At 35.9% G+C, this 25,985-nt stretch overlaps 1 protein-coding gene across 2 annotated transcripts in view; it reads left to right on the forward strand.

Moving 5' to 3' along the window:
* Positions 1 to 25,985, forward strand: part of LOC149547785 (nucleolar protein) — a 227,357-nt gene that overhangs the window by 36,645 nt on the left and 164,727 nt on the right. For both annotated transcript variants that reach the window (XM_089791838.1, XM_089791839.1), the window contains exon 7: positions 2,658 to 2,725. In XM_089791838.1, the coding sequence (XP_089647964.1) occupies positions 2,658 to 2,725 (68 nt within the window). The remainder of the gene's footprint in view (positions 1 to 2,657; positions 2,726 to 25,985) is intronic.

Raw genomic sequence — 25,985 nt, forward strand, 5'->3', positions numbered from 1 at the left:
TTTAGAAGTCCATGCATGCACATTAAAGAATGAGAATATGTAAGAAAACAGGATGTCTTCTATATACTGCAGCAAATATGTTTTTTATACTAATAAGGTAGGCTGCAGTATACACTTTACTATAATCCACACTTTAATTTCATGTTTGCATGTTTAGAAGTATCAGTTTTTTTTAATGGTGGTTTAAACTTCAAACACCCATCCATCAATTTTGCATGTTCATAGTATCACAAATTTGGTTATGGTACCTTAACCACCCGACCACTGACTACATCTGTTGTACCTTGCACCCGGTTCCAAAATTGAAGCAGAATTTCCATTGGGTTTTTAATCTTCATTCTAAAAGATACTTAAACATTTGCAAGGCTTGTATCATAGTGGTAGAGCACCTGTAGGTGCACTTAAGAGGGCCTTGGTTCTAGCGCTAGCTGGTCTTGGGCTTTGTAACATTGCATAGACCCATGGTTGGTAAACTTAAGTGATGTGTGGCTTGAAGGGATAAGAGGTGGAGTTTCAGTCATGCTCCAGAAAATACTCAAAGATATGTAAGGTGGCCAAAGTTGTAAAACATTCTAAACTACACATGGAAAATTGAGGGAGGGATGGAAGGAGGACAGTTGGAGTTTCATCTTGACATCATAGTTCTCCCAATGCATCTTGTTTCTTGAATGTCACATGAGAAATATGGTGAGTAACTAAACAAAAAATAAATCAAACCATGGCTGCAAATAAAACCACATGAAATAATATGTTGATTTGTGAGCTCTTCAGGAAAATTATTACATTGCTGCAGATTGTCTTATAAAGCCATTGATTCCCATATAAGACTAACCAAACTTAGTCGTGGAAATTACTACCAAATTATAATTAAACCAACATTATTTATTTATTATTCTAAACTGAACTATCTAACTACAGATGTAATAAATCCAACATCCCAAGCATGGACTATCAAGTGGGAATAATGACTTTGAAAAACTTCAGTTGCCTTATTGTATTTAAGATTGGATAAGCTACACTTCAATATAACCAGTTGAATATATTGATACATCCAAAATGCTAAGTTGTGTGAACTTTACAATGTAGTTTTCTTTTCTTGATTTGGAACTGGCGATCAATAATAGACCTTGTTATTTGTTGCTCTCCATGAAAATCTCTAAATTACCAAATCCTGAAGGGCAGAATTAATAAATTCTTTCACTCGCCTCTATGCAAAATGCCATTTACTTCCAATGATTGTCCAGTGTAAAACACCAATGAAAGGAACCTCACATTTCCTTTTCTTGATGAGCTCGAATAAATAATTTATACTTTATCTGCTGGTAGGTTGGAATGTTTTTCGCTTGATCTTCTTATCATTTTGCAGCTAACCGTACCTTACCTTGTGAGTTGGTTTATTCTCTGTTAGCAAATCTTTCTTTTGTTGACTTTTGCTAAAGTTCAATGACACTAATTTTTTTTCCCTGCCACAAAATGTTTGTTGGTCTGAAAAATGTTCAATAGCTGTTTGAATTTTGACTTCTGGACATTCACGAAGCTGTAAACAATGAACCAGTATTTGACATGCTGTGAGAATTCAATATTTTGAAAACTTGTTGGTTAATTAATATTGGATGTATTAGATAACAATGGACAACCTATGCCATTCTCTTTAAAAAAATGATTTTATAAAGTGACAATCTTAATTAGTAGCTAGCCCAAGCACGGTTACCTCAACTTTTACGTTGGTAAGTTTGATAACCATGCTTTTGTTGATAAGTTGCTTAAGTTGTTCATATATCTGTAATAAATAGATGATTAATCAATATGAAGCTGTTGAAGGTGATTTCCTAACCACTTGCACAAACTTGGAAAACGCAATCAGACTGTCCCATTAACTGACATTTGGGCCACCCTTAAACATCACACACTAAGGAAAAAATTAAGCTTGGAAAAAATAAGTCAACTTTGACTATTTAACACTTTTGATAACCATGCTTTTGTTGATAAGTTGCTTAAGTTGTTCATATATCTGTAATAAATAGATGATTAATCAATATGAAGCTGTTGAAGGTGATTTCCTAACCACTTGCACAAACTTGGAAAACGCAATCAGACTGTCCCATTAACTGACATTTGGGCCACCCTTAAACATCACACACTAAGGAAAAAATTAAGCTTGAAAAAAATAAGTCAACTTTGACTATTTAACACTTTTAGTGTTGGAATGAAGCTTAGCGTGTAATGTTTAAGCCGTCCCTGACATTTGGACCATGATGTCATTTTATAAAATGAGAAAAATTAATTTTGTCCTTTCTAGCCTTATTGTGGTTGGATCTAATTATTTTTGTTTCTTTGGTGCCTGCATTGATTTTATATTGTCATTTGCACATGAAGACACAAATTTCTACTTTAAATTTTTTTTATCATCCTATTATTAAAATATGTTTGGTAATGATTTCTGGGGAAGTTTTCTTTTTTGAGTTGTCTATTTTAAACTATTTAGGCATCTCAGTGTCCATTAAACACTTTGACATTATTTTCCTCCTCTTTCCCATTCATATTATGTTCTACTTTAATCAGTACATTTGTAAGCATTGATGCCTTACGTTCTTCATTATTTTTGTTCTCTTTTGTTCTAAGTGAAATATTCTCATGGTTTGTCTCATAATTTGCAGCAATGACAGGTACCTTAGAGAAAGGTATTTTCATTCAGCCTAAATTTTCCGACAACTTGTCATTGGAGGTATGTTACAGTTTTGAAAATTTCTGCTTTTTCTCTCCTCCTGTATTGTTTTAAGAACTGTTATTATTGATTGCTAATATTACATTAACACTTTTAATTTGGTGTTAAAGAAATCGAGGCAGTACTTCATAGAAGATGGGTATAATTTAAATTGACCTAATGAATTTCTTGGTTTGATAAAGACATGGGGAAAACCACCATTGTATAATTGATGTCAAGTTTCTCATATAAACCTAAAAGAAAAGAAAGAAATAAATTATATTATGGTCCACAAATTATCACACAAGGTTCTTGTGTCCCAAAATTACTCCTCCATTCACATTGGAGGCAAGGTGTGGAAGTGGTACAACAATATTATAAAATTTACTCAAACTGCAGCTGTGATTGGTAAACATCAAGGATATTAATGGTGGTTAATCTGGGCAATTTGTCTCAATCATCTGTAATGCCTTTGTCCAAGTTCACATTTATGAAGAATATTCCTTACATATGGCTTGTATCTTATGGTCTTATTGTGACCAGAATTAACTGAGACAACTATATCCTTATGGAATTCGGCGTCCTTTTAGAAAAATGGGTGTGTTCTTATGCCAGATATGTATTTAGACTAACCATTATATCCCTTTAAATTACAGGATTTGCAAACTTGGTACTCTTCAATAGATGGAGATCACTTACTGCTTCATTTCTGGATGTCTGGTCAATTATGGGATCTAAGCTTAGCTTGCACTCTTTGACCTACCAGTGGAAGCATTTGTTATAGAATGGTTTTTAAATTATCAGGTTACATACAGACAAATGTATACAATCTATTTCTACCCAAACCTAGGAATTGTTACTAATTAGTCAGACATCCTTCCAAATAGAAAAAGCAGGGAAACAGTTATGACATAACAACCTTTTATAAAAGGCCACTCAAGGGTTGTTCTCTTTATGGTTGTTTCTGCTCCATACCTAATAGCTTCTTCCCCCTTTGTTAATTCTATGGGCACATTGTAGTTCTAAATGCCTTTGAGCCCCACTTTGCAAAAGTTATGGAAAACATAATGCCAAATGAAGCACACTCATTACAAAGAAAGTATGATAGTACCAGTGTTATAACTAGAGCAGGCTGAACCATGAATTGGAAACTTTAAAAAAACCAAAATGATTGTATTAACAATACACACAAATAGGTAGAGTTTACAAGTGCTATAAAAAACAGTAAAAAACAAAATTGTCTAAATAAAGACACCATCTAAAAATAGAACTATTTTAGAGAACTTTAAAATAGAGTCTAAATGACCATTAACTAAGGTTCTAGATTAATGAGCTAAATATAGCAAGAACCTAGGATACTAAAAATATTCTAATACCCTCAATGGTCATTTTATTAACTATCTTGTAAGAGATTGTATATGTCTTTTGGTCATAAAGTCGTCAGAACATTTTGCTGCTTCAAGACCCTCCCTGTATCTATAGATTGGCGATAACCAGGAGCAGCCTAGAAAAAAACAGAGAAGGTTGTCTCCATCAAAATGGTCTACAACTAGAGACAAGAGTTTGCCATTGACTCTGCCATTGAGATGTGTTTGCCCCTGACCCTCCCAGAATTCGCAAAGCTTCTGATAAAAAATCATCACAAAACATCCAACCGGATGTTAGATAACATAATTGTCCTTCACTCTAGACAGTGACACACACTAAGAACAACTGCCATCATTTTGAAGAAAAATTGACAAACTCTCCAAACTTTGGTAGATGAGTAGGATGCCCAAAACAAACTGCAAGATACCATGATTTGAAGTTTACAAAGCATCGATGTTTATGGAAAAAAAATTGGTGAAAAGCTCAGAAACAAGAATCCTTAACATAAATCCCACACGAACTTCGTGAATTATAGAAATCAACTATGATTTTTAAGGAGAAAAAATCGACTGAAACCAAACAAATAGCTAGCACAGAATCCAAGACATGGATAAGCATAATAAACATTGTTTTAAAGGAAAAACAGTAAACCCAATAGAAACCAGAGAGCCCTCCCAAACTACAAGAACCCTGACCAGGTCATACAAGAGCAAACCCTTAATTTTTGAGGAAAATTTAATAAACCCTCCAACTAATTTTTGAGGAAAAATTATTAAAACCCTACATGATTTTTTAAAGATTTTTTTTTGAAAACCTATCAAATTTTTGTTTAGGGAAAATTTAATTAAAACCCGTAAGGGGAAACCTTCATGCGACAAAACACGAGACTTCGCGTTGTAAATAACACATGCAAGCAACATGCAAAAATATGCAAGTACATACAACTAAAAAATCTGAGACCTTTGCTCAAATTTAGATATTGTGCAATCAAAATCCTCGTCCAGGCTTGCGATTTTCAGCAAATATCTTAAAAGGCAAACCACAAAAATTTAGATATTGCGCAATCAAAATCCTCACCTAGGCTTGCAATTTTCAGCAGATATATTAAAAGACAAACCACAAAATTTTGTTAAAATACCTCCAATGATTTTAATTTAAAAAATCTAAAAACAAATTTCTGGAAAAAATCTTGGTCAACCGAGGCTCAACTTTTTCTTAAACAATTTGCCGAACTTTAAGAAATCCCATTGACTCACTCTGATACCATGAAACTTTAAAAAAATGGAATGATTATATTAACAATACACACCAATGCATAGAGTTTGCAAATACTACAAAAAACGTTAACTAAAAAGAAAAGTTGTCTAAATAAACACATCGTCTAAAATATAACTGATTAAGACAACTCTAGAATAGAGCCTAAATGACCATTAACTAAGGTTCTAGAAAAACGAGCTAAATATAGCAAGAGCCTAGGATGCAAAAAATATTCTAATAGAAATGGCTAAACAATATGAATTAGAGAGGAAGAGAAATATTTTACTATCATTGAAAATTTAGAGGAGATATGAAATTAGTGGTGACAACACTATGATAAAGAGAAGTTGATTCATAGTTTACAAAGGTGGATTCAAAGTGTACATGGCAAAGACTTAGCAAATTAAAAAACAAAAACAGGTTTTTAAGTCTTAAAGTTTGTAGCTGTGATAGAGATCTTTATCTCTATTTTTATGAAATAGAAAAATGAATGTTATCATCGTGATGGTCATTTTCAGCTGAAAGTGACATTTGTGATAATATTTGAGATAATATTATATAAAAAGACATGTGTCATGTATCATGCGAAGAGGCATGCGTATGAAATATGAAGAGGCTTGTTTTTGGAAATTGAAAAGACCTTTGGTTGTGATGTGAAGAGTCTCTGAATTCTATATATTTGTATGATTACTTTATGTATGATACCAAGTGATTTTATGTACAATATCAAGTGAAAAACAATTTTATATCAATAAAAGAGATATTTTGGTGGTGTGGCTGGGTGTTTCTTTTCAAGTGGAAGGGTTTTCCCAAGATAATTTCTTGTGTCTTTTGTGCCTTCTTTCTCTACTTTTCTTATTGCTATTTTTCTATTTTTCTGGGGCAAAATATTAACATGGTATTAGAGCCTAGTTAGATATTAGAAATATAGGAGTGTTGAAAATAGTAGTAGTGATACAACTCTTGTTACCTCTGGTTCAAATTTAAATTAATGACCATTCATTGTAATTTCTCATCTTTGGTCTTGCTCTATCTTTGTCCGTTTGAAGAGCTCAACTTGGTGTATTTATTTCTCTTCATCATTTCTATCTTGGTGACTATGAGTTTCACCTCTATTTTTTTGTTGGCTTGTAAGACTGCTTATGTTTGGTGTATTTCGTATGTTTCATTATGATATCGGGACACTCGTATGTTTCCTTGAGATGAAGTGGCATTGTGGATGCCCATTCTTCTGAGTTATCACTCTTCGTTGGAAATCTTTATTTATAATTTTCATGGTGATTAAAGTGGTGTCTGTTATATTTTTTTTAATGCTCACTTTTCATTAGTTAGTATGCTCTGTTGGAACCCTTTCTCTCCATCACGACTTGTTATTCTTTTTATTCATAGTATGGTCATTCAGTTTTGCTTCATTTTCATCACATTTACAATTCACCTCTTGACCTCCTATAGATCATCTTGCAATTATGCGTTGGTCTCTTCATGTTGAGAAGTTTATGTGTGAGTCGGTATTTTCAGTGGGAAGACTATTATTCATGTGCGTCAATTAATTTTTTTTCCCGTGTTTTGTATGATATTTGTCTCTGCAAACTCAATTTATTATTTAATGCTATTATCTTTGGCATCGACAATATTGTTTTTAATGTTCGAAGGAGGTTGAACTTTGATTGTTCTTTGTGCAATTTTTGGTGATTATTCCTGCATATTGGTTTGTATTTCATATTGTCTTCTCATGTCTCTGATATTCGATGACTCTGTTTTGTTGCTCTTGTTGTGCTTTGTCAATATTTGAAGTTTTCTTCCTTCATCTGATATCTTAATTTATCTTAGTCTTTTATCATACTCCACTATTTTTTGTCAATTTTGTTACCATGTTGTTGGGTTCATATTTAAGTTTTGTATTTTTCTATTTATTGTCTCCATCATGTTGTGCTTTATTATTCTTTGAGCCTTTGTGGTTTGTGTGCTTTCTTTTTTATGGAGTGTATTTTTCTATACATTATTCTTATGACTTGACGGCTTCCTTGGCCAATTTGAATGGTGGCGGTCTTTTATCTTTAGTGTGTCTGTGTTTTGAAATCAGAGCAGAGATTTATGAATGGGCACTATAGGTGACTGGATAGAAATGGATTAGAGACGTTCAATGACATGAAGAAAAGTCTAGAGTTTAGACTGATCGTAGGCACATTGAGTGGAGGGGTGGATAGGAGCATTTGGGGAGGCAGTGGTGACAAGGTGGCATGATGTGCCCAAAGTGGAGCACAATGTGGCACTGCCTAGTCTCCAGTGCACTCTTCACCTCATAGGAAACTATGACCTCACCTTTGCCACTATTAGAAGGACCATCTTCTCCAACCATGTTGTTCATCAACTCCGGAGCAAGCAGGGTTTCTGGAATGGCGTCATTGGTGGATTTGTTGTCGGCTCTTTTGCCTTGAGATTGAGATGATGTTTTCCAAAAATAATTGTTCTTGGTATCGAATTGCCATGAGTATACGTTGAATCAAAACTTCATCAAATGCAAATTGATGATTCCTATGTAACCACATAGGGGCTCAAAATTGCACTTGCTTACCCTTATGGCATTACACCCATTTTGAACATGTAGAATGTTGTGGTAGTTTTGGCAGCTAGAATACAAAGACCCCTAGCGTGAGAATGTTCTTGTCCATCCAGAATAGAAAGAAATATGTATTTTGTGGTCCTATCTTAATATTGATCATATTTTTTTTATAACACTGGAAATAATGTTTTCTTTTAGCATTGATCTCTATCTCTTTATTATAGGTTAATTTTATGGATTATTATTAATCTCTTTGTTGCAGGCTGGATTAATGGATGGTGAGAGATTATGTACAAATTCATGCAGACTATATGGGGATGTTGTTGCAGCCTTGGACATAATTGATGAAAGCATATCTTCATTAAAAGAGGAAGATCATATGAAGCAAATTTCAGCTTTAGAGGGAGGCTATGTGACAGAGGGAGATGTCTAATTCTTTGCAAGCTTATGTGATAGTGTAACTGCTAAAGCTCCATGTATGCTCAAATTGGAATCAACTATCTTATTGTGGTGATCAAGTTGTCCTGACTAAAAGGGAATCTCTGTTGAGAAAGAATCTCAACCTTATTTTAATATACATACTGTTAATGCATTCTTCTTTGGGAGAAGTTTGAGGTGAAAGGCCTCATTCCACCCTCTGCAAGTAGGTATGGCAGAGTACCCTCTGCAAGTAGGCATGGTGGATATGCATTCTTCTTTGGGAGAAGTTTGAGGTGAAAGCCCTCGTTCCACCCTCTCAAATAGGTATGTTGGACCACCCTCTGCAAATAGGCATGGTGGAAATGCACTCTTCTCTTGGAGAGGTCTGAGATGAGAGCCCTTGTTCCACCCTTTGCAAGTAGGTATGATGGGCAAGCCTTTGTGAGTAGGCATGGTGGAAGTTGTGTGTGACTCCATGACTTTAATTTTACATGCTTATATGGTGAATAATGCTATGCTGAGATAACATGTTCTAAATGAGAATTCATGCAATGAGAATTATCATTGACATTTTTGGTTGCAGCTATTTGTGCCTTCCATACTAAAGATCTCTCTCTTGCTAAGAGGGAGTGTTAAAGTTTGTAGCTGCGATAGAGATCTTTATCTCTGTTTTTATGAAATAGAAATATGACCGTTATCACCATTACAGTCATCTTTAGCTAAAAGCGACATTTGTGATAATATTATATAAAAAGATGTGTCATGCGTATGAAATATGAAGAGGCTTGTTTTTGGAAATTGAAGAGACCTTCTATTGTGATGTGAAGAGTCTCTCAATTCTATATATTTGTATGATTACTTTATGTACGATATCAACTGAAAAGCATTGTACTTGAACAATTTTCTATGAATATAAGAGATATTTTGGTGGTGTGGCTGGGTTTTTCCCTTCAAGTGGAAGGGTCTTCCTAGGATAATTTCTTGCATCTTTTGTGCCTTCTTTTTCTACTTTTCTTATTGTTGTTTATCTAATTTTTTGGGGCAAAACATCAACATTAAGATCCAAACATACTATTTTAAATTTTGATTATGTAAAAGGAAAGAAGAATGTGGTTGTTGATGCCCTATTGTAGAAACCATCTATTTGCTCATCATAAAAAATTTCAGTTGATTGGAAGGCACACCCACTATTAGAATTTTCGAAGAACACCTTTGCATGTGAACTAATGGACAGATGAATTCAGGATGACCAAAACAAGGCAGTGGATGACATCATTTACTTTAGAAAATCTACCTAGTGCTTGAATCAAAAGTAAAGGAGAAGATTCTTAGAGTTGTTTGTGAGACACCATTGGCAAGACATATGGGATACTTTAAAACCTACAAATAGATTAGAGAAAGGTTCTCATGGAAGGGCCTAAAAAACATTGCCCTTTGTTTTGTTAGGGAATGTACATCACTTGATGGTTTGCTTTTCTCTAGTATTTATGAATACTGACAGTTAATATGGAGTAATTGTCTAACATATTTGGTTAATTAGAATGATTCCCTAATTCAATATGCCTTACTTGCACTAATTAATGGAATATAGGTCAAGTGGTTGGATGGGAGTCAATCTATTTCTTCATATATTCACTTTAGATATGGAGTGCTCAAGAGTGCCATAGAATAGTTGAATAATCGGTGGTATTAACCAACCAATTGCAAGGCTAAGGACTCATGAACAAAGAGTATAATAATTAGAAATAGTGTCAAGGAGATCACATGACTACAAAACATATTTTAGCAAAAGTGACTCACATTTATCTACCATTCTTTTATACAATCAGATTAATAACTGTTCAATGCTCATGGTTATATGGTATCATTTAGGATCAACTATTAGATGAATATAGGGATAAAAACTTCTATTCTTCCTTATATAGTTCACATACCCATCCCTTATGATACTCACCCTTAGGTGGACCTCTTGTTTATCTGTAAGGAGTCCCATGTATTGCAAAGTTTGTATCATGATCTTTTCAAACTCCAACCATAGGGGGGTATTGATAGTATTATCATGTGAAGTTTTTTGTTCTTTCTCTATCACCCGTTTAATATCAATCTTGGCTTACCTCAATCTTTCCTTTTCTGTGTAGGTGTTAGGGTATGTTGCCTTCTTGGCTTAGAGCCTCGTGATCACCACTATCCACCCATAATTTTTTATGTCCAACATATTTACCCCTTTTTTCTTTAGACAATCGATGTCTTCATGGTTCTCTGGACTACACTACATGTGCGTCAAACTTCCACTCCCCTACCCAGTTTAACAATCTTGTGCGTGAAGTGACCCCACTTGTCAGTTAACATTGGATCATAGGTTACCCCTTTACATTTTACTAGATCTAGTAACTGGGTGTAGTATTGTTGGTATTGTTACTGTTGTTCCCTTGCCAGTTTTGCAGTATCAGCTCAACAATTCACTAGAGTTTGTAGTTCGCCTTGGTGGTGTTGTTGGTGGTGATGGTGCTCAAATTTTCCAAATTTTGGCATCCATTTTTTAAACAGCAAGACAAGCTCATAGCTCTTTCTCAAAAATTGGCAGGTTGGAAAAATGATCTCAACTACAGGTGGATATTCAGAAAACAAAACTCACTCATAACTTCAATGCTGCATTGAGAAGAACTATAGCCAGGCACCATCCAGGCCAACTTACACGTCAATTAGTCAACATGCAAATCTGAATGTATGAAGAAAGAATCAAAGAAATACTTACGTTGAGATAATGCAAAAATAATATAGAGGTCTGAAGATCTTCAGAATTTGGGACAAAAAAAAGATTGGCACCTATTCATACTATGGGTCTCGAGCATTGATACCATCAGCCAATCTTGTTGTACTGACTTATCAGTCTCTCTTCCTGATTTTGTTTAGAACTGTAATGGAGATAAATACAACTAATGTCAGAAAGTATATGAAGAGAAGGGATTGTCCCAATACAAAAGGTGGTGCTGAGAAAGCGTCTCACTTCAATAATTTTGTATTTTTTTTGGTTTTAAAGAGTTAAGCCTACTGCTCAATCAATGCGCTGGTGATACTAAGGATTCTTTAAGCGTCATCAGATTATGGAAGAAAATCTCATGAACTGCCCAAGCCGCTGATGCTATAGATGAAATATTATATATTGAATGAGCATATGCAAAAAATATGTTCAAGTTCGTATTGCCCATTATGCGTTTCCAGCCAACGGATTCGGAAATAGACATGCATATAATATATTTGAGAATTCTCATTTGTAGGAATATATGCAAATGGTGAACGCTCAATCAACTCTTTGTATGCAATGAATTGCTTAATACAATCTACCCAAAAATAATTACAAGTTTACGGCAATAATCAAAAGCATTGAGGAAGAAGTTAGCTGCGATAATCACTTATTGATATAAGGTCATATTCAGATAATATTGGAGCCGATATATGTGATGGATGTGGTCTTCACTCTCAAAAATAGCATCATTGCCAGACTATGTGCGTAGTTTTTGTGGGCATGAGTACACTGTGGTACCTTCAACATTAGCAGAGGAGAAGTCATGTAATCCATTTTTGTGTATTTTCAGTTCTGAGATCAGGGGTTCTTTAAACATACCAGAAACTGCAAGTGAAGCTGAAGCTCTGGGTCGAATTCGCAAGGCAAAGGACACGTTTTAATCAGTTTATTATTTTTGAAAGTATTCAAAGAATAGCTATATTGATTGGGACAGGTATGTTTGGAAAACCATGCAATATTAGAGATCAATGAACTAGAATTGAATAAAGTGCCATTGCGATGGGAATAATGAAGTCGACCTGTTAAACGGTGAAATAAAATAATATTGGAGTTAGCAATAACATAGTAGTGAAAATGTTTCATGTCACCTATTAAAGCTAGATTAAAAGTTACGAAAATAATTGGTTAAAAAACAAATGAAAAGGTGCCGATATAACTTAGACATGAGACATGACTTCTAATTTGAAAAGTTGCATCTTATAATGGATAAGATATAAAACCTATTTCATTTTTGAATAACAAGTAAGATACGAACAATTACATTCCTACACTCTAAGGAGTATTTTATATTTTTTTAATTATTTGTATGGAGGGATAAGAAGTATAATATGTCTTTGTAATATAAATTCCATTATTTTAAAAAATAAAATAAAATAAAATGTCTTTTGTTTATTTTTGAATGGCATGGAGATTTAAACTGCAGGCGAATCGTCCTTTGTAATTATTTTTTGGAATTCTGCATCAATTTAAATATCAGTATAAGTAGACATGGTCATTTAGCATTTTAAGTTTGATCATCGCAGATATTGTGAAATAAATAATTGTTTCCGCATCTGTGTCCAGTTTGTCTCCCTAGTAGAGGAGTAAAAATTCAATCTGGACTAATTTAAGATGGCATAATATTTGATCTGTTGCGTCTTGATTATTTAATTGTTGGCAGTAAAGTGTATAAAACATTATGAAGTTGTACGTGAAAATTCACTAAAGTTGACTCTATAGCCCGGATGAGTAGAGGCATTGGTCTTTTTATTGAAGTCAGAAAATCTATGTATATTCCTTCTACAAGCATCAAATTCATGATTAAAAAAATTTATACAAAACATTCAATTATCAAGTATTCAGCATCCAATTTCATGCCGAAGAACTCCAAAGTTTAAATTCGCTATATAAAAGCCTTGAATTAGATAGTCAGCGTTTGAGGTGAAGGTTTACCCGCCTGGGTGTAGTGGAGCTTGAAGTGCAGGGGAATCGAGAAGTATTCCCGTTCGTTGGCCATAACTGATTGAGAAATCCTATCGGAAAAGTGGTAGGATCTTGGATTTCCAATCTGCGGTTTTGGGAACTAACAGGTGGAGTTGCCTGGTCTCCTTGGACAAAGAGCACTTCTGTGCTTCTTGCCTTTAATTTGTACGAACTTTCCTCAATCGAGTGTTTTAGTACTTGACAAATTTTGCAAAATGGGTTCTTTGCACAATTCACCTTTGCATGGCCTTCGACTTTGTGATTGCTGGAGAACAACTCTATGCCATCCTTGGTACTTTCCTTTCTTGGTTCTTGGCTCCATCATTTGAATCATGTCTCTTCTGAGGGTTTTTATGATCTCAAATTCTTCATCGGTGATTTTGCCCATACCGTCATTGTCTGTGGCCTTTTTCTTCCCTTGGGATGTCTTGTTCTCATTCTCAATGGGCATTGCTTGGTTGTAGGCACTAGCGTACTTAGAGGGGTATACTACATTTTCTTTTGCAAGGAAGGAATTATCCCTTCGATAAACCACCTCTTTTTCGACCCTTTAGTTGGCTGATTTTCAACCTACCAAGCAACTATCTTTGCCTATGATTGTAGGTTCGTACGTTCTCATTTTACACTTGTTTCTCGTAATGGATTCGTGCCACTATCTTGTTGTCGTCTTGTAGCAACTTGAATTCTTCTTCGAATGCTCTCTGCAAGTTGTTCCACATTGTTCTACATGCACTTGGTAAGTCTATGTACTAGTCGATCACAATATCTTGTAGAGTGGCAAGGGGTGCCTTCTACCAATAGTCGTGGTCATCCTCGCCATTACCTTCTCATATCATCACATAAATTTTGCAATGGTAGACATGATCCTTTGATCCATCCCCTGTGAATTTAGGGAGCTTTTGCTTCTTTGGGGTGTTTACCATCTTCTTGGCTTGGTCGACATTGTTCTTGTCAAACTAGAATGGTGTGGTTCTTTCTCGGCGTCCTTGTGCTTCATGCACACTCTCAACCAAGCACAAGCCTTCACTCGTCCCCCTGCCTCATCCACACCGTGGTCACCTCTCTCGTGCCTATTATTTATTCCCCTTGGGTCTCTCGTTCTAGCCCCTCTATCGTCGACTTCCTTGATATAAATAAATGTTCAATGCCCAACATAGCATCCTCAAATAGCTCAGGCACCTCACTATTGAGGATTCTCTCTACTTTGTCTACGTCATGTGCAAAATACATTGATGGGTCACACTATATAGTGTCAGACTCTAATTCTTCCTCATCTATCACTGCTTGTATGGATGGATTATTTACTTGGTCGGCAAGATTCTCTCTTACCTTGTTGGTGAGTGGTGGGTTCTTGGCAATTGTCTCCCACTCGCACCACGTACGTTGTGTCTTGCCTTCCTTGTTGGCGGGCTCCCGCTTCTCTCTTCTTCGGCTTTAGCTGACACTTTTTCATCATCATGGGATTTGAAACTCCTCGACGATTCTTTGTAATTGTCATCACCTTTCACTCCGCTTCTTGATTTAGAGAGATCTTCTCAGATGCTTCTCCTCTCTCTCCTATTGCGTCTTCTTCTGCCTTTGTTTGGTAGAAGATGCATTAATTAATGAAATTGTTAGAGGTATAGTGTCTGTTTGTGTCACGCTTTTCCTCCTCCCTTTGGTTCCTTTCCTTGTATTGTTGTAGTATTTGTTGTCAACATTGCTTTATCCATTTTTTCTCTCATAGTTCTTGCACCTTAATTAGGTTACAAGCCAATTGTCTAGGAATACTTTGGAGGAGATTGTAGATAGTTGACTACACTACGAGTTCCTCCCATAGTGTGTCTTCAGGGGCTTCTCCCTCTCGAGCTTCACCTTGCACGTACTATCCAATCAAAATATCTCACGCATACAAGAAGTCCTCTTTCACTTGATCCTCCCAGGCTTCCTCCCTATTCTCTTCGACATCACTGTTAGTTACCAACACTTGATAAAAAATGTGGCCTATTATTCTGCCTTCCCACCTGTTGGCCTTCCTTTAGATCTCTAGGTTCAATCAGACAATGACGCCAAAATGTTTACTCCCTTCGGGGTATATGGTTATAAATAAGAGTAAACATAATATAAATAGAATAGAAGAACATATCAATTCAAATAGAACACATGATATAGTGGATAGGCAAAGAGATATATCTCATCATTCCTTTTAGTATCTATACAATGCTAGTTCTGTTCTCAACTTCTCACTACTGACTCACAATATAAAATACCTGGCGGTTTGGTTAAGAGTGTCAATCGTTGGCTCCCTACCAGTACTTGAGAATTTATTTATTCATACATTGCCTTAAACATAGCAAAACCCATTTTTTTCAGATTGGCGATACTACCACCAACAAATAGACGCGTCTATGATTTGATTTCAATTCCAAAATATGCTCATCAATCAAAACTTACTTTACCTTTTCAATCAAGCTTTGTGAACAAATGAGATAATCAACCACACTTGCCCCATTATATGGGTTGCAAGTAAATTTTCCTGATTTTTTCCATCCATCCAAACCATTGCAAATGTTTCAGTCAAAAGTACCTGCAAAGTGTAAAAAACTAATCCCCAAAGTGATTGCCATCTTTATTGTCCTCAGAGCACCTTGGCGATTGCTGATTGCTTTCTGATGTGAGCCAAGCTGGGTTGCAGTCCTCTTTAGAACAAAGAACATTGGCTTGCTCATTACTTGTCCTAGTGTTGAAGTCTCCCATTTGGAGGATTTTTTCTTGCGGAGAAAACTCAGCAATATCCTTAATGCTAGAAAAAGGGTCCTTACTGTCTAACCCATTATGTTTGTATGTTCTTGAGGCTTGCGGAGCAAAGTAACAAGCAGTAATTCTAATGTTATTTCCAAATTCTGAGATTTTGTCCCATATATATAGTTTATTAGAATCTTCTTTTTCTAACTGGACAACGTGTCCTCTCTTTCACCAAGACCATTATACTACCGTGTCCTTTACCATTTGCTGCTGCCTTGTTCCAAAGCACCAACTCAATGTACACTTTAAACTTAGGAGTCTTGCACCCTTTATGCTGATGAATTTCCATGAGACAAAGAATGGCCCTTCCTTGTACAATAGGCCCTAGCCCAGGTCCACCCTCCAAGGATAACCACTACAGTTAAAATTAATAGATCCTGGAAGCCATTGATTGCTATTTATTTGGACTCCTAATCACCTCGTCATCTATGCTTGGTCCTGCTGGCTTTGTTGTTTTGCTGCCCATTGAAGAAATTCCTGCTATTTCCTATGTCTTACTATGAGTCTCGAAAAGGGCAATAATTGTTTTGCCTTTGTACAATTATGCTCTCTTGCCATCAGAACTTTTTCCATTTCCTCCTTTCTTTCTTCTAGTTTCCTAACAGTTAAGTCTGCATCTAGAAAGAAACAAAAGCTTTTTAAAAGAAGTTTCTCATGCATGCTTACTAAAATGACTTGTATAGGTCTAGCCTTCTCAGTAAAAGTCTTTCCCACCCTCCAAGCTAGGCAGATCCAACCTTACCACTGTAGTTCATCTCCTAAAAAATCCCTTGCCAAGTTTGAGAGTGCTCTCATTTTTTTCCATGGCTTCTTATACCTTTGATAATAACATTTGTTTCTCTAACCTTTACTGCTTTAGATTCCCTTGCTTGCACAGTTACAAACCCAGAGTCCGTTTCTGCTTTCTTGCAAGTGAGATTTTTACTTGAGCCCATGTTTTGATCACTACTGTGATGCTCAAGACACAGCATATGTAAGTCAATGTACATCTCTGAATGCAGCTTATGTCTGTCTCCAACAATAGCAAACATATGCCCAAATGTCCTCTTAAACTCCCCGTGAAATCTTATATATAAACCAAAGTTCAATACCAGCAAATAAACCCTTGGTGAATGATTTAATACCTATTTACAACATTTACTGAATCCCTTGAGTGTCTACCAACAGGGAAGAGATAGTTATTTGCAAGGGATTTTGTCCTCACAAACCTTTGGAAAAACTCTCTAATATTTCATTAATATTTATTTCATCTAGCATGCCCATAAGTGACCACTTCAATCGTTTTTATGACACTATCATGAGTTCGTTCACTCACCTTGCGAATGTGGGATGAACAAAATCATTTGTTGCCTTTTTCTTTTTTTGAGGTTTTGGTTTTCCCCTATTTTCTTGTGATTGTTTTTTAAAAATATTTCCCATGCCAGTTAAAATAATTTCCCTTCAATTTAAGTCCCCGTACATTTTATGTCTCCAATATATTATTAAGTAAAGAGAGTTTAGATATTTCCCACTTAACTATAGACCAACTTTAATAAAGTTGAATATTTATATTTAACTTTATAAACTAATTTTTATCAATGCATAATAAATTATATCAATGATATATAATTTTTGTATTGTTGTTAAGCACTTACCATCAATATGTCATCATTATTGAAGGTCCTGAACATTACTATAAATAGTATCTCAAGAAATGCATCCAAACACCTTAGAATGATCTGTGACTGAAACTGCCTTAGGCCAAATGGCTATAAAGTCCCTTAAATGTCCTGGCTAGCCTACGGGACCGCCGAGAAATAGGCTGATGACAACATCATACTATAAGTGCTATAAAGGGGACATTGCAATCCACCCTTCCAAAAGTGCTTGTCCTCAAGCAATTCCAATGTAACCCCATGGTCACCATGCTGAGTCAAACTGAAAATTAGTAGGATCCCAGGGTTTCAAGTTAACCTAGGGATTTGTTACATGATCTTCCCCAAACATTATCCTGAACACCCACACATGAGACCTCAACTCCACCTGAAAGAAGAGAAATCCAGAACTGTAAAAATTCAGTCAACTGCATTGAGAAGTGCCCTTTAAAGATCCCAATTCTAGGCATGATATGAACAGGTTTGAAAAATTCATCATAAAGTATCTCATTCCTGACATCTGTCATTCCTCCAAAACAAATGACTCTGAATACCAATCTGTTGTTCCAAAGACGAGTACAATTTGAAATGAAGCAGTTATAATTTTTGGATACCCAACCAATGCTCAAATGGTTAACCAAACTAGAATCATCCTCATCTGAGATGAGGAATGGCTCTGTCATAAAGCTGATTGGATTGAAAGTGCTCGAATCTGCAGTTGTGCAATTCCAAAATTTCAAAATGCTACATTTGTAAAGAGAAATTGTCATGGCAGGACTGAATTGTTTTTTGCCCAAATTGAACTTTTTGCTTGTCCTCTTGGTGAATAGTGTCTTTCCAAAGATTACCAACCTGATAGGAAACAAAATCATTTTCATAAATCTCTATCCAATCTGTCTGCAATAACTGAAATAGGCTTCTATGAATTCTGAAAGAAGAGGCAGAAGCAACAATGATATTGCTTTTAGAGTCCCTGGTTTCGCATATCAAAATGCAGAACCTACTGTAAGAGATGAAGAAGAAGTTTGTGAACCAATCACCCTGAAGTATCCATCCATGCATGTTGGACAACAAGACAATGTGAAGATGTCCTCCCATATGCCTATAAACTAACACAAATAGCCACCAAACCTTGCTGTCATATCTCTGATCAGCAACATAGACGATATCAAACATGTCATCAAATCAATGCCAACTAAAGAAAATCATTTCACACTCAATTTCTATCCAAAAGAAATACCCCTCAACATTTCTATACTGCTGGATCACTGTTGTAGACTGTAGTCAATGCAAAATCATGCATTGCTACATAATTTCAACTAGAACAACCACTAGTCCATAAGGAATCAAAGAATATGAAGTGAAGTATCCCAAATGGATATTTGCTCTGCTGCTGCTATAATGTTTAATTATATAAATTATATTTTCGTGTAGATTTTTCTTTGATCTTATAGAGCTACATAGAAGTTGCAGAAGAATGTTGTTTTTTTTTGTATTTTATAGAATATAGGTATTCCAATGAATAAATAATAGTAACTGATAAAATAGAAGTGATAAAAATCATATGCAACAATACATACTAATCTGGAAATGATTCTAAAACTGTACCAGCTGAGTCTGATTTATTTTAGAATATTACCAATATATATGTACTTCAAACAAGGTTGACGTCAACTGAAGATGGGAACCAGCTACAACCAAACAAGTTCAAATGATAAAGTCCAAGCTGTTGCAATAAACAACTCTAGTCTGCTGCAAATAAACACTCCATAATTCCTCACGTGAGCTGCTATAAAGAAATGCCAGGCTGAACCGAAGTGGCCGCCTTCCCTAAAAATTCACTGCATGTAAAGTGTGATTGCAATACTAGAAATCAATCCCCAGCCTTGATCAAATTGTATGCATAAGAACCTTCGAATCTGATCTTATTGAGGGCCACGTCTCAACAAATCTGCTCTCACCACTAGGGTTTGTGTCCTCGTTGAGGAATGCTCTTCTAGAGCAATGGCATCCAAAAAAACGCCAGGCTAAATCAAAGTGACCGCCTTTTCGAAAAATCCACTGCTTGTAAAGTGTGATTGCAATACTAGAAATCAATCCCCTGCCTTGATCAAACTATATGCATAAGAACCTTCAAATCTGATTTTGTTGAGGGCTATGTCCCAACAAATCTCAGCACTAGGGTTTGCATCTTGGGTGAGGAATGCTCTTCCAGAGCAATGGTGTTCAAAATAGGTTGACAAAATGATAAAAGATACTCACCTTTAGGTTGCCTTCTCCTTATATCCCCTCTCCAAGGCAATTCGAACTCTAAAAGAACCCTAAAGTGGAATTCATTTGAACTTTATAATATAACATTATTTTCCCCAATAAAGCTGTCCGAATAGAAAGAAATCATTACTTTATTAATGAAAAATAGCTCCAAGCATCAGATAGGTCCCGAAAAGTAATAATCAAATAGTAGAGACTGAGCTCTTTCCAACGAGCTATCACACATAGGCAAATCGATCAAGATGGAGCCAAAAAACTCCTTATTACTCCAAAATGGCTAAACACTTTGCCTTATTTAAATTATTAAAATGCTAACTTAGGAGAATATTTAAATATATTAAAATATTTCCCAAGTAGCCAAAGAACAACCCAAACACCTTCAAAATATGAAACTGAATTTGCCACCTGCCTGTGACTGATGCCGGACAACGTGGGCCAACTGGAAGTCTCACCCTCAAATCTAGGGATACTCCTAAAAAATAGGGAACACACCCAAATCTCCTGAAATTGAGACCAGGGGTTGATCTCATAGAACCTCAACTCTGGAAAATATCACAACCTCTTAAAAGGTAGGAATCTCCTACAATCAAGGAATTGCCCCCTAAAAAGTAGGAGATTGAGTCAGTTACTCTGAAATTGAGTACTAATGAATCTCCTTTGTTGTGTGCATCTTCAAGTGTGTCAGTGAAGTGAGAGTTCTTCCTAAAAATTATGAGATGCATCCAATGTCTCCAAAATGGCCCCAGTGGTCTCTGGAAGCCTCCTAGGCAACTCCCAATCAGTCCCTAAAAATTAGGGATCCCTCCTAGATTTAGAAACCTATTGTTCACTGCCCAAACCGGCCTAAAAAGTGCATGTCTGGGTCTATATGCCCTATATGAGTCCCGTACACACTCTATTGACCTATGGGAACTCTAGTAGTAGGCCAATCCATGAACAAATGTTTGTCATCCTAGAAAGGGGACATTACATGAAGTCTCCATTCAACAAGGATATTGCTTCCATATTAAGAGAAATAGGTGACAAACTTAAGAAAGAGGTATGTATGTTGTCAGTACTCAACATAGATAACTCTCGAGTTGCTGGCCCGCTAAGAGAGTCATCAATGAGAATGATGAACATGGGATAGGCAACTCATTTTTCTCATTGTCAAAGGAATGAAGAATATCATGCATATGTTGAAGGTGAAGCTTGGCTTGTTGAACCTCAATCTTAGCTTGTTTAGCCCTCTCCAACCATTGTTTTTTCAAAACTTGGGCATGTTCTATATCAGCTGTAACAGAATGCATAAACTCAATTTCCAATTCCTTTCCATATTGATCCTTCTATGATGATGTTGGAATGAATGTGAATGCCTTCTCATACCTTTCATTTAAAATGATAAGTCACAATGTCAAAGGCATGTCTCATCAGTATACATTTATGTTGTGCCAAACGAACCTTTTCAATGCTAATTGCTGCTCACGAGTTTTTGAGTACTTGGCAGATGTGTCTTATGCGGTACATTAAGATTCCATTCCTTCATTTTTTAACCTTTAAGTCTTTACAACCTTTATTCTGTTTTTTAATTTGTCTTAGTCTATTACAAGCACAAGCGCCACTTTTGGAAACAATTGCTCCATCCTTAACTTCTTCCCTGTCTTACTGCCCAATCATCACATGTTTAGGAGAAACTACTATGTAAGAAGTCAACAGTCCTTTTTGTGTTTTCAACATGACACAAGAGGAATCGCTGTGCAACAAAGTTGCTGCATGTGATGTCTTTGATACATTGCTGACATGTCTAGTTGGTTTGATCATTATGTACTCAACATTACTATTCTGAATCACATCTAATTTATTAATTACCTCTGCTTTGCATTGCAAGTCAACCAATGCATATCATAAATTTCTCGGTATTATATATTGTTGTCTTAAGAATTCGTATTTCTTTAAGAATTGCTGTGTTTTCTTTTCATTTTGTCGCTATCCTGCCTGAATGTTTTATTTGATTTGAATCCTTAATCACTGTGTATTTTCTTAATTATTGCTACCTCTTGTTTGTCCAACAGTCACTATTATCCTTTGGCAGTTGGATTGGTTGTCAATATCATGATATTCATTTGCATAATCAATTCATTGGTATTTGCCAAGTCTGATATCCATTATCAATTTTTTTGCAAATGCTAACTAATCCTTTGTATTATTGATTGTCGCTATTTTGATAGTAATGAATCTTTACTTTTTGTTTTATCCTCAGGGTCAAAACTCTCACATCATTCTTTCTAATGATCAATAATACAAACACCCTGCACTTTGTCATATAAAGTGTAACAACTGCTTATCAATGTCTTTGATTATGATCTTTGCTGTCGACTTCATTACTGATGCATAACCTGAAACTGACTTTCTTTCTTACCTTGTATAATAATCATAATCTCCATTTGTGTCTGCACTTGAAAACATAAAGTGGCTGAAAGAATAAGTTTCATTTTTTAATTAGAACTTATTAATCTTATATTGACTTTTGTCGCCTTAGATTATGAATACTTTTTATTCATTTATTTCCTCCTTTCATAAACATAATATTAAATCATGACATCCCTGGTCGATTGAATTACTCTTTCTTTAAACGATAGCTGGCTTGGCATAAGTTGTTAGTTATGCTCTCGTTGTTAACCAAGAGGGGCTATTTCATGCTTTGATTTGATCACCTGGTTTTTGGCAGGGACATGACTTAATCTTAGACATAGTAATAACTTATAACTATGATTTATATTGTTAGAGAGTCAGATACTAGAAAAAGAAATGCTGCTTAATTCATAGTACCCGAGTACATTGAGCAAAAGCTTATACATTGGAGTCATCCAATACATATTTGAAGAACTGTTCCTCATTGTAAGATATTGGACTCAATTGCCTCCTACAGTAGTGTTGGTGCCCAAATCGACAGATTGGAATTCCTATGAGCTTACCTAACTCAATGCTTGGCCTTTTCAACTGACTTGGCCAACTAATGGGAATGATCGATTATGATCCTCTTCCCCTGTACTTTAGGCTCTGCAGAACCAAGTGTTGTGAGGTTCTCACACCATCGCCCCAAAATTTTGGGGACCCCCTTTTTTAATCGCCTTAGCAAATTTTTGGATTGTCCAACAATTTTGATTTTTTTGAAAATTTTGAGTCTCAGACACCTTCAGGCCAGTGGGAGAGACTTAGTTTATTTTCACCCGGTTTCGCTTGATCTTCTAGAACAACCAATTTCATCCTTAGGCCAGACAAAGTTCAATAGGCAACGCTTGGCAGGATAAAAATTGTAAATTTGTACTTAGACGTTTTTTTTTCAAAATCCGGAAATAACTGTGTAAATTTGAAGAATTTTCAAAAGGGAAATTTTGTTAGACTTGAGTTTTAGACAATCTAAAGTTTTTCTGTGGTAAAAAAATTAATTTTGTGGAGATGAAGTCAAATTGCAAAATCGATTTTAGACTCTAGAGGTAATTTTATTTTTGTCAAAATTTTTTCAATGGCATAGCAAAATCGATTTGGATATAAAATTGCAAAAATTGTCTTTAATAGATTAAAATTGCTTTGAAAACTTTTTGCCTTTAATGAAATTGGTAATTTAATATTGAAAAATGGCTTTTGGTTAGCCAAAATCCAATTTTAATGACATATTAATTACTAAATTCTCATTAAATAGAAATATTTAACCCCCCAAGGCATTGTTTAATTTTTTTTTGCAATTTGAAACTAATTAGCAATTTTAAAATGCAATTTTCATTTTGGCAAAGTTAATTTTTAGCTAAGTATTTAATTGTGGGCCATAATTTTGCATTAATTATTGTTTTTCTTGCTCCCAGGGTCCAAGTCGGCCAGCTTGGAGGGAGTAAGAAAGTTGGGTATAAGAGGAGGCCTCTCTCCCATTTCCTCCTCGCTTCTCATTTTTTCCTCTCCATGGTATGAGCGATTTTGCAAGAGCAGATCTTCTTCTTGTTTTGGTGATTTTGCAAGGCAGATTTTCTCCTTCCTTGGCGATTTTACTCTTGGGGCAGAATTTTCATTGTTAGAAGATTTTGAGAGAGCAGATCCCTCCTCCATTGTTTGGCGGTTTCTGTTAGGGCAGACTGATTTCTCCCACATATGGCGATATTTTGTTAAGAGAGGGCACCTTCTTGCTTGGACGAATTGGCTTGAAGGCAGAATTTTGCATTCTTGCCATTTTCTTGAAGGCAGATCTGATTTTTGTGCCATAGGCGGTTTATGATGAAGGTCTGATTTTCTCCATTTGGGACTGTACTTTTTATATCAGACTTAGGCGATTTTGGTTGGAGAGGAGATACATGAGGAAAGTCTGATTTTTGTGGACAAATGGTGGATAGTTTCAAATGTTTAAATTTTTGATTTGCAAGAGGGTTTAAAATTCTCAAAGTCTGATCCTAAATTCCAAAAGTGTCAAGATCCGGCATTGGTAGAGGTGACTTCTAATCATTTAGAGTTGAAAAGGGTCCTTAAGCTGACTTCTTTCTTTCGTTCTAGTCTAAGAATTGACTCCCTTGGTTCTGCTTGTCTATTGTCCACGTAATAGGGTGACGAAATGGAGGATGTTAGTACAAGGAAGAATCCTAAGGGGACAGACACTAAGAAAGACAAAGAGGATATGATGTCCAAAACACCTTTCTTCTCGAAAATGAAGCGAATAACCGACACTAATATAGGTGCAGTAGACATGATACGGATAAAGGACAAACTAAGAGAAGCACAGTCCCCCTTGGCAAAAAAGATATACAAAAGCGGAATTGTGCACTCGGCAGCTTTTCCTCCCACATTGCCTTGTCCGGAGTTGATTATGGAATGTGCATCACGGTTTGATCTAATAATTAAGTCCATCATATTTGGTGAAGGGAAGAGGGTGTTGGCCAACATTGGCGGACAAGCAATCGAAGAAACATTTAACATTCCCCAGTACAAGAACATGGTAGTAGTGATGATGGATCAAGCGGCTAAATCATTTCAAGAAAACTAGGAGGCCTATTTCACACATCTAAAGCAAAATTGGCTACACGAGGGTAGGAAAGGCATCAACAAATCATTGAGGCTTACAATGGTGGACTTCAAATCAGAATACGGAGATCTCATAGTACTTCTCAGTTGGATCATGGGCCTAGCTCAGGAGATGCAATTTGAAAACTGGATGTATTTCTTCATTGATGAGATTGAAAAGGGGAAAAGAAAATTTGATTGGGCTAGGATGATAAGCGAGAACCTGAAATTGCAACTTAGAACCGTGCAAAACCAAAGGCAATTTTACATAGGATCCTATCTTTTTTACCTAATAGCTAAATTGTACAAGAGTCCGGGACTTAAGGCTTTAGGAGAAGTTGGCAAGGGGCCGAGGCAATATTTGGTGCATGAATGCTATCCATAGCTCCATTTGCACAACAACAAGGATTACAAGATATTCTGTGACACCTTTGCCATGAAGACAGTAAGGGTACTACAAGGGACACCTGCTAAGAGACATTCATCAGAAGCAGAGGCAAAGATAAAATTTTTTGGAAGTTGGTTCATCCAATTTCCACAATTCACCTACATTAGAGTAGCAGGGAGTACAATTTGTCCCAAGAGGCTTCCAAGATACCCTCTCGACAAGGTAGTTTTGATGGAATTGGCTAGGCAACTTGAGCACTATGATAGAATAATGAGAAATGAAGGTAAAACAGGCATTACCTTCTCACTCGCAATTGGCAATGATAGTTGTCCCAATCAGGCCACCTTTGCAGATGCAGAGAAAGAATTGGAATGGTATCATCTAGGATGGTATAGAGCAAGGTAAGGGTTTGATCCTAATGGTCTTATCAAGCTATCTCTTGGAAATGAATTTAAGCATGTTCCCACTATAGAGGACTTTTGGGCCAAGGATGACTTTCATGTGAGAAAGCTAGCTTTCTCAAGATTGTCGGTGAACATGATGAGAGATATCAAATGGAGAGGCCTTGATATTCCCGATCAATTGGAAGGTGATGGTAATGTGTTGAGAGGAGATTATGATACAGTAGAATGAATAGAGTTGAATCCTGTCGATTGGGATGACCATCAGGATCCTTCCTTGGAGGCAGTCACAAGGGCAGTAGAATTGCATACCGAGTCATGGTATAATGAAAGATTAAGGAGGCTACAAAGGCAAAGGATTCCCCTTACCTATGAGATGATGAAACCAAAAGAGGGACAAACAGA

Source organism: Cupressus sempervirens, chromosome 7 (assembly GCF_028749045.1).
Source record: "Cupressus sempervirens isolate cs-2001-9-10 chromosome 7, ASM2874904v1, whole genome shotgun sequence".
In the NCBI taxonomy this organism is placed as follows: Eukaryota; Viridiplantae; Streptophyta; class Pinopsida; order Cupressales; family Cupressaceae; genus Cupressus; species Cupressus sempervirens.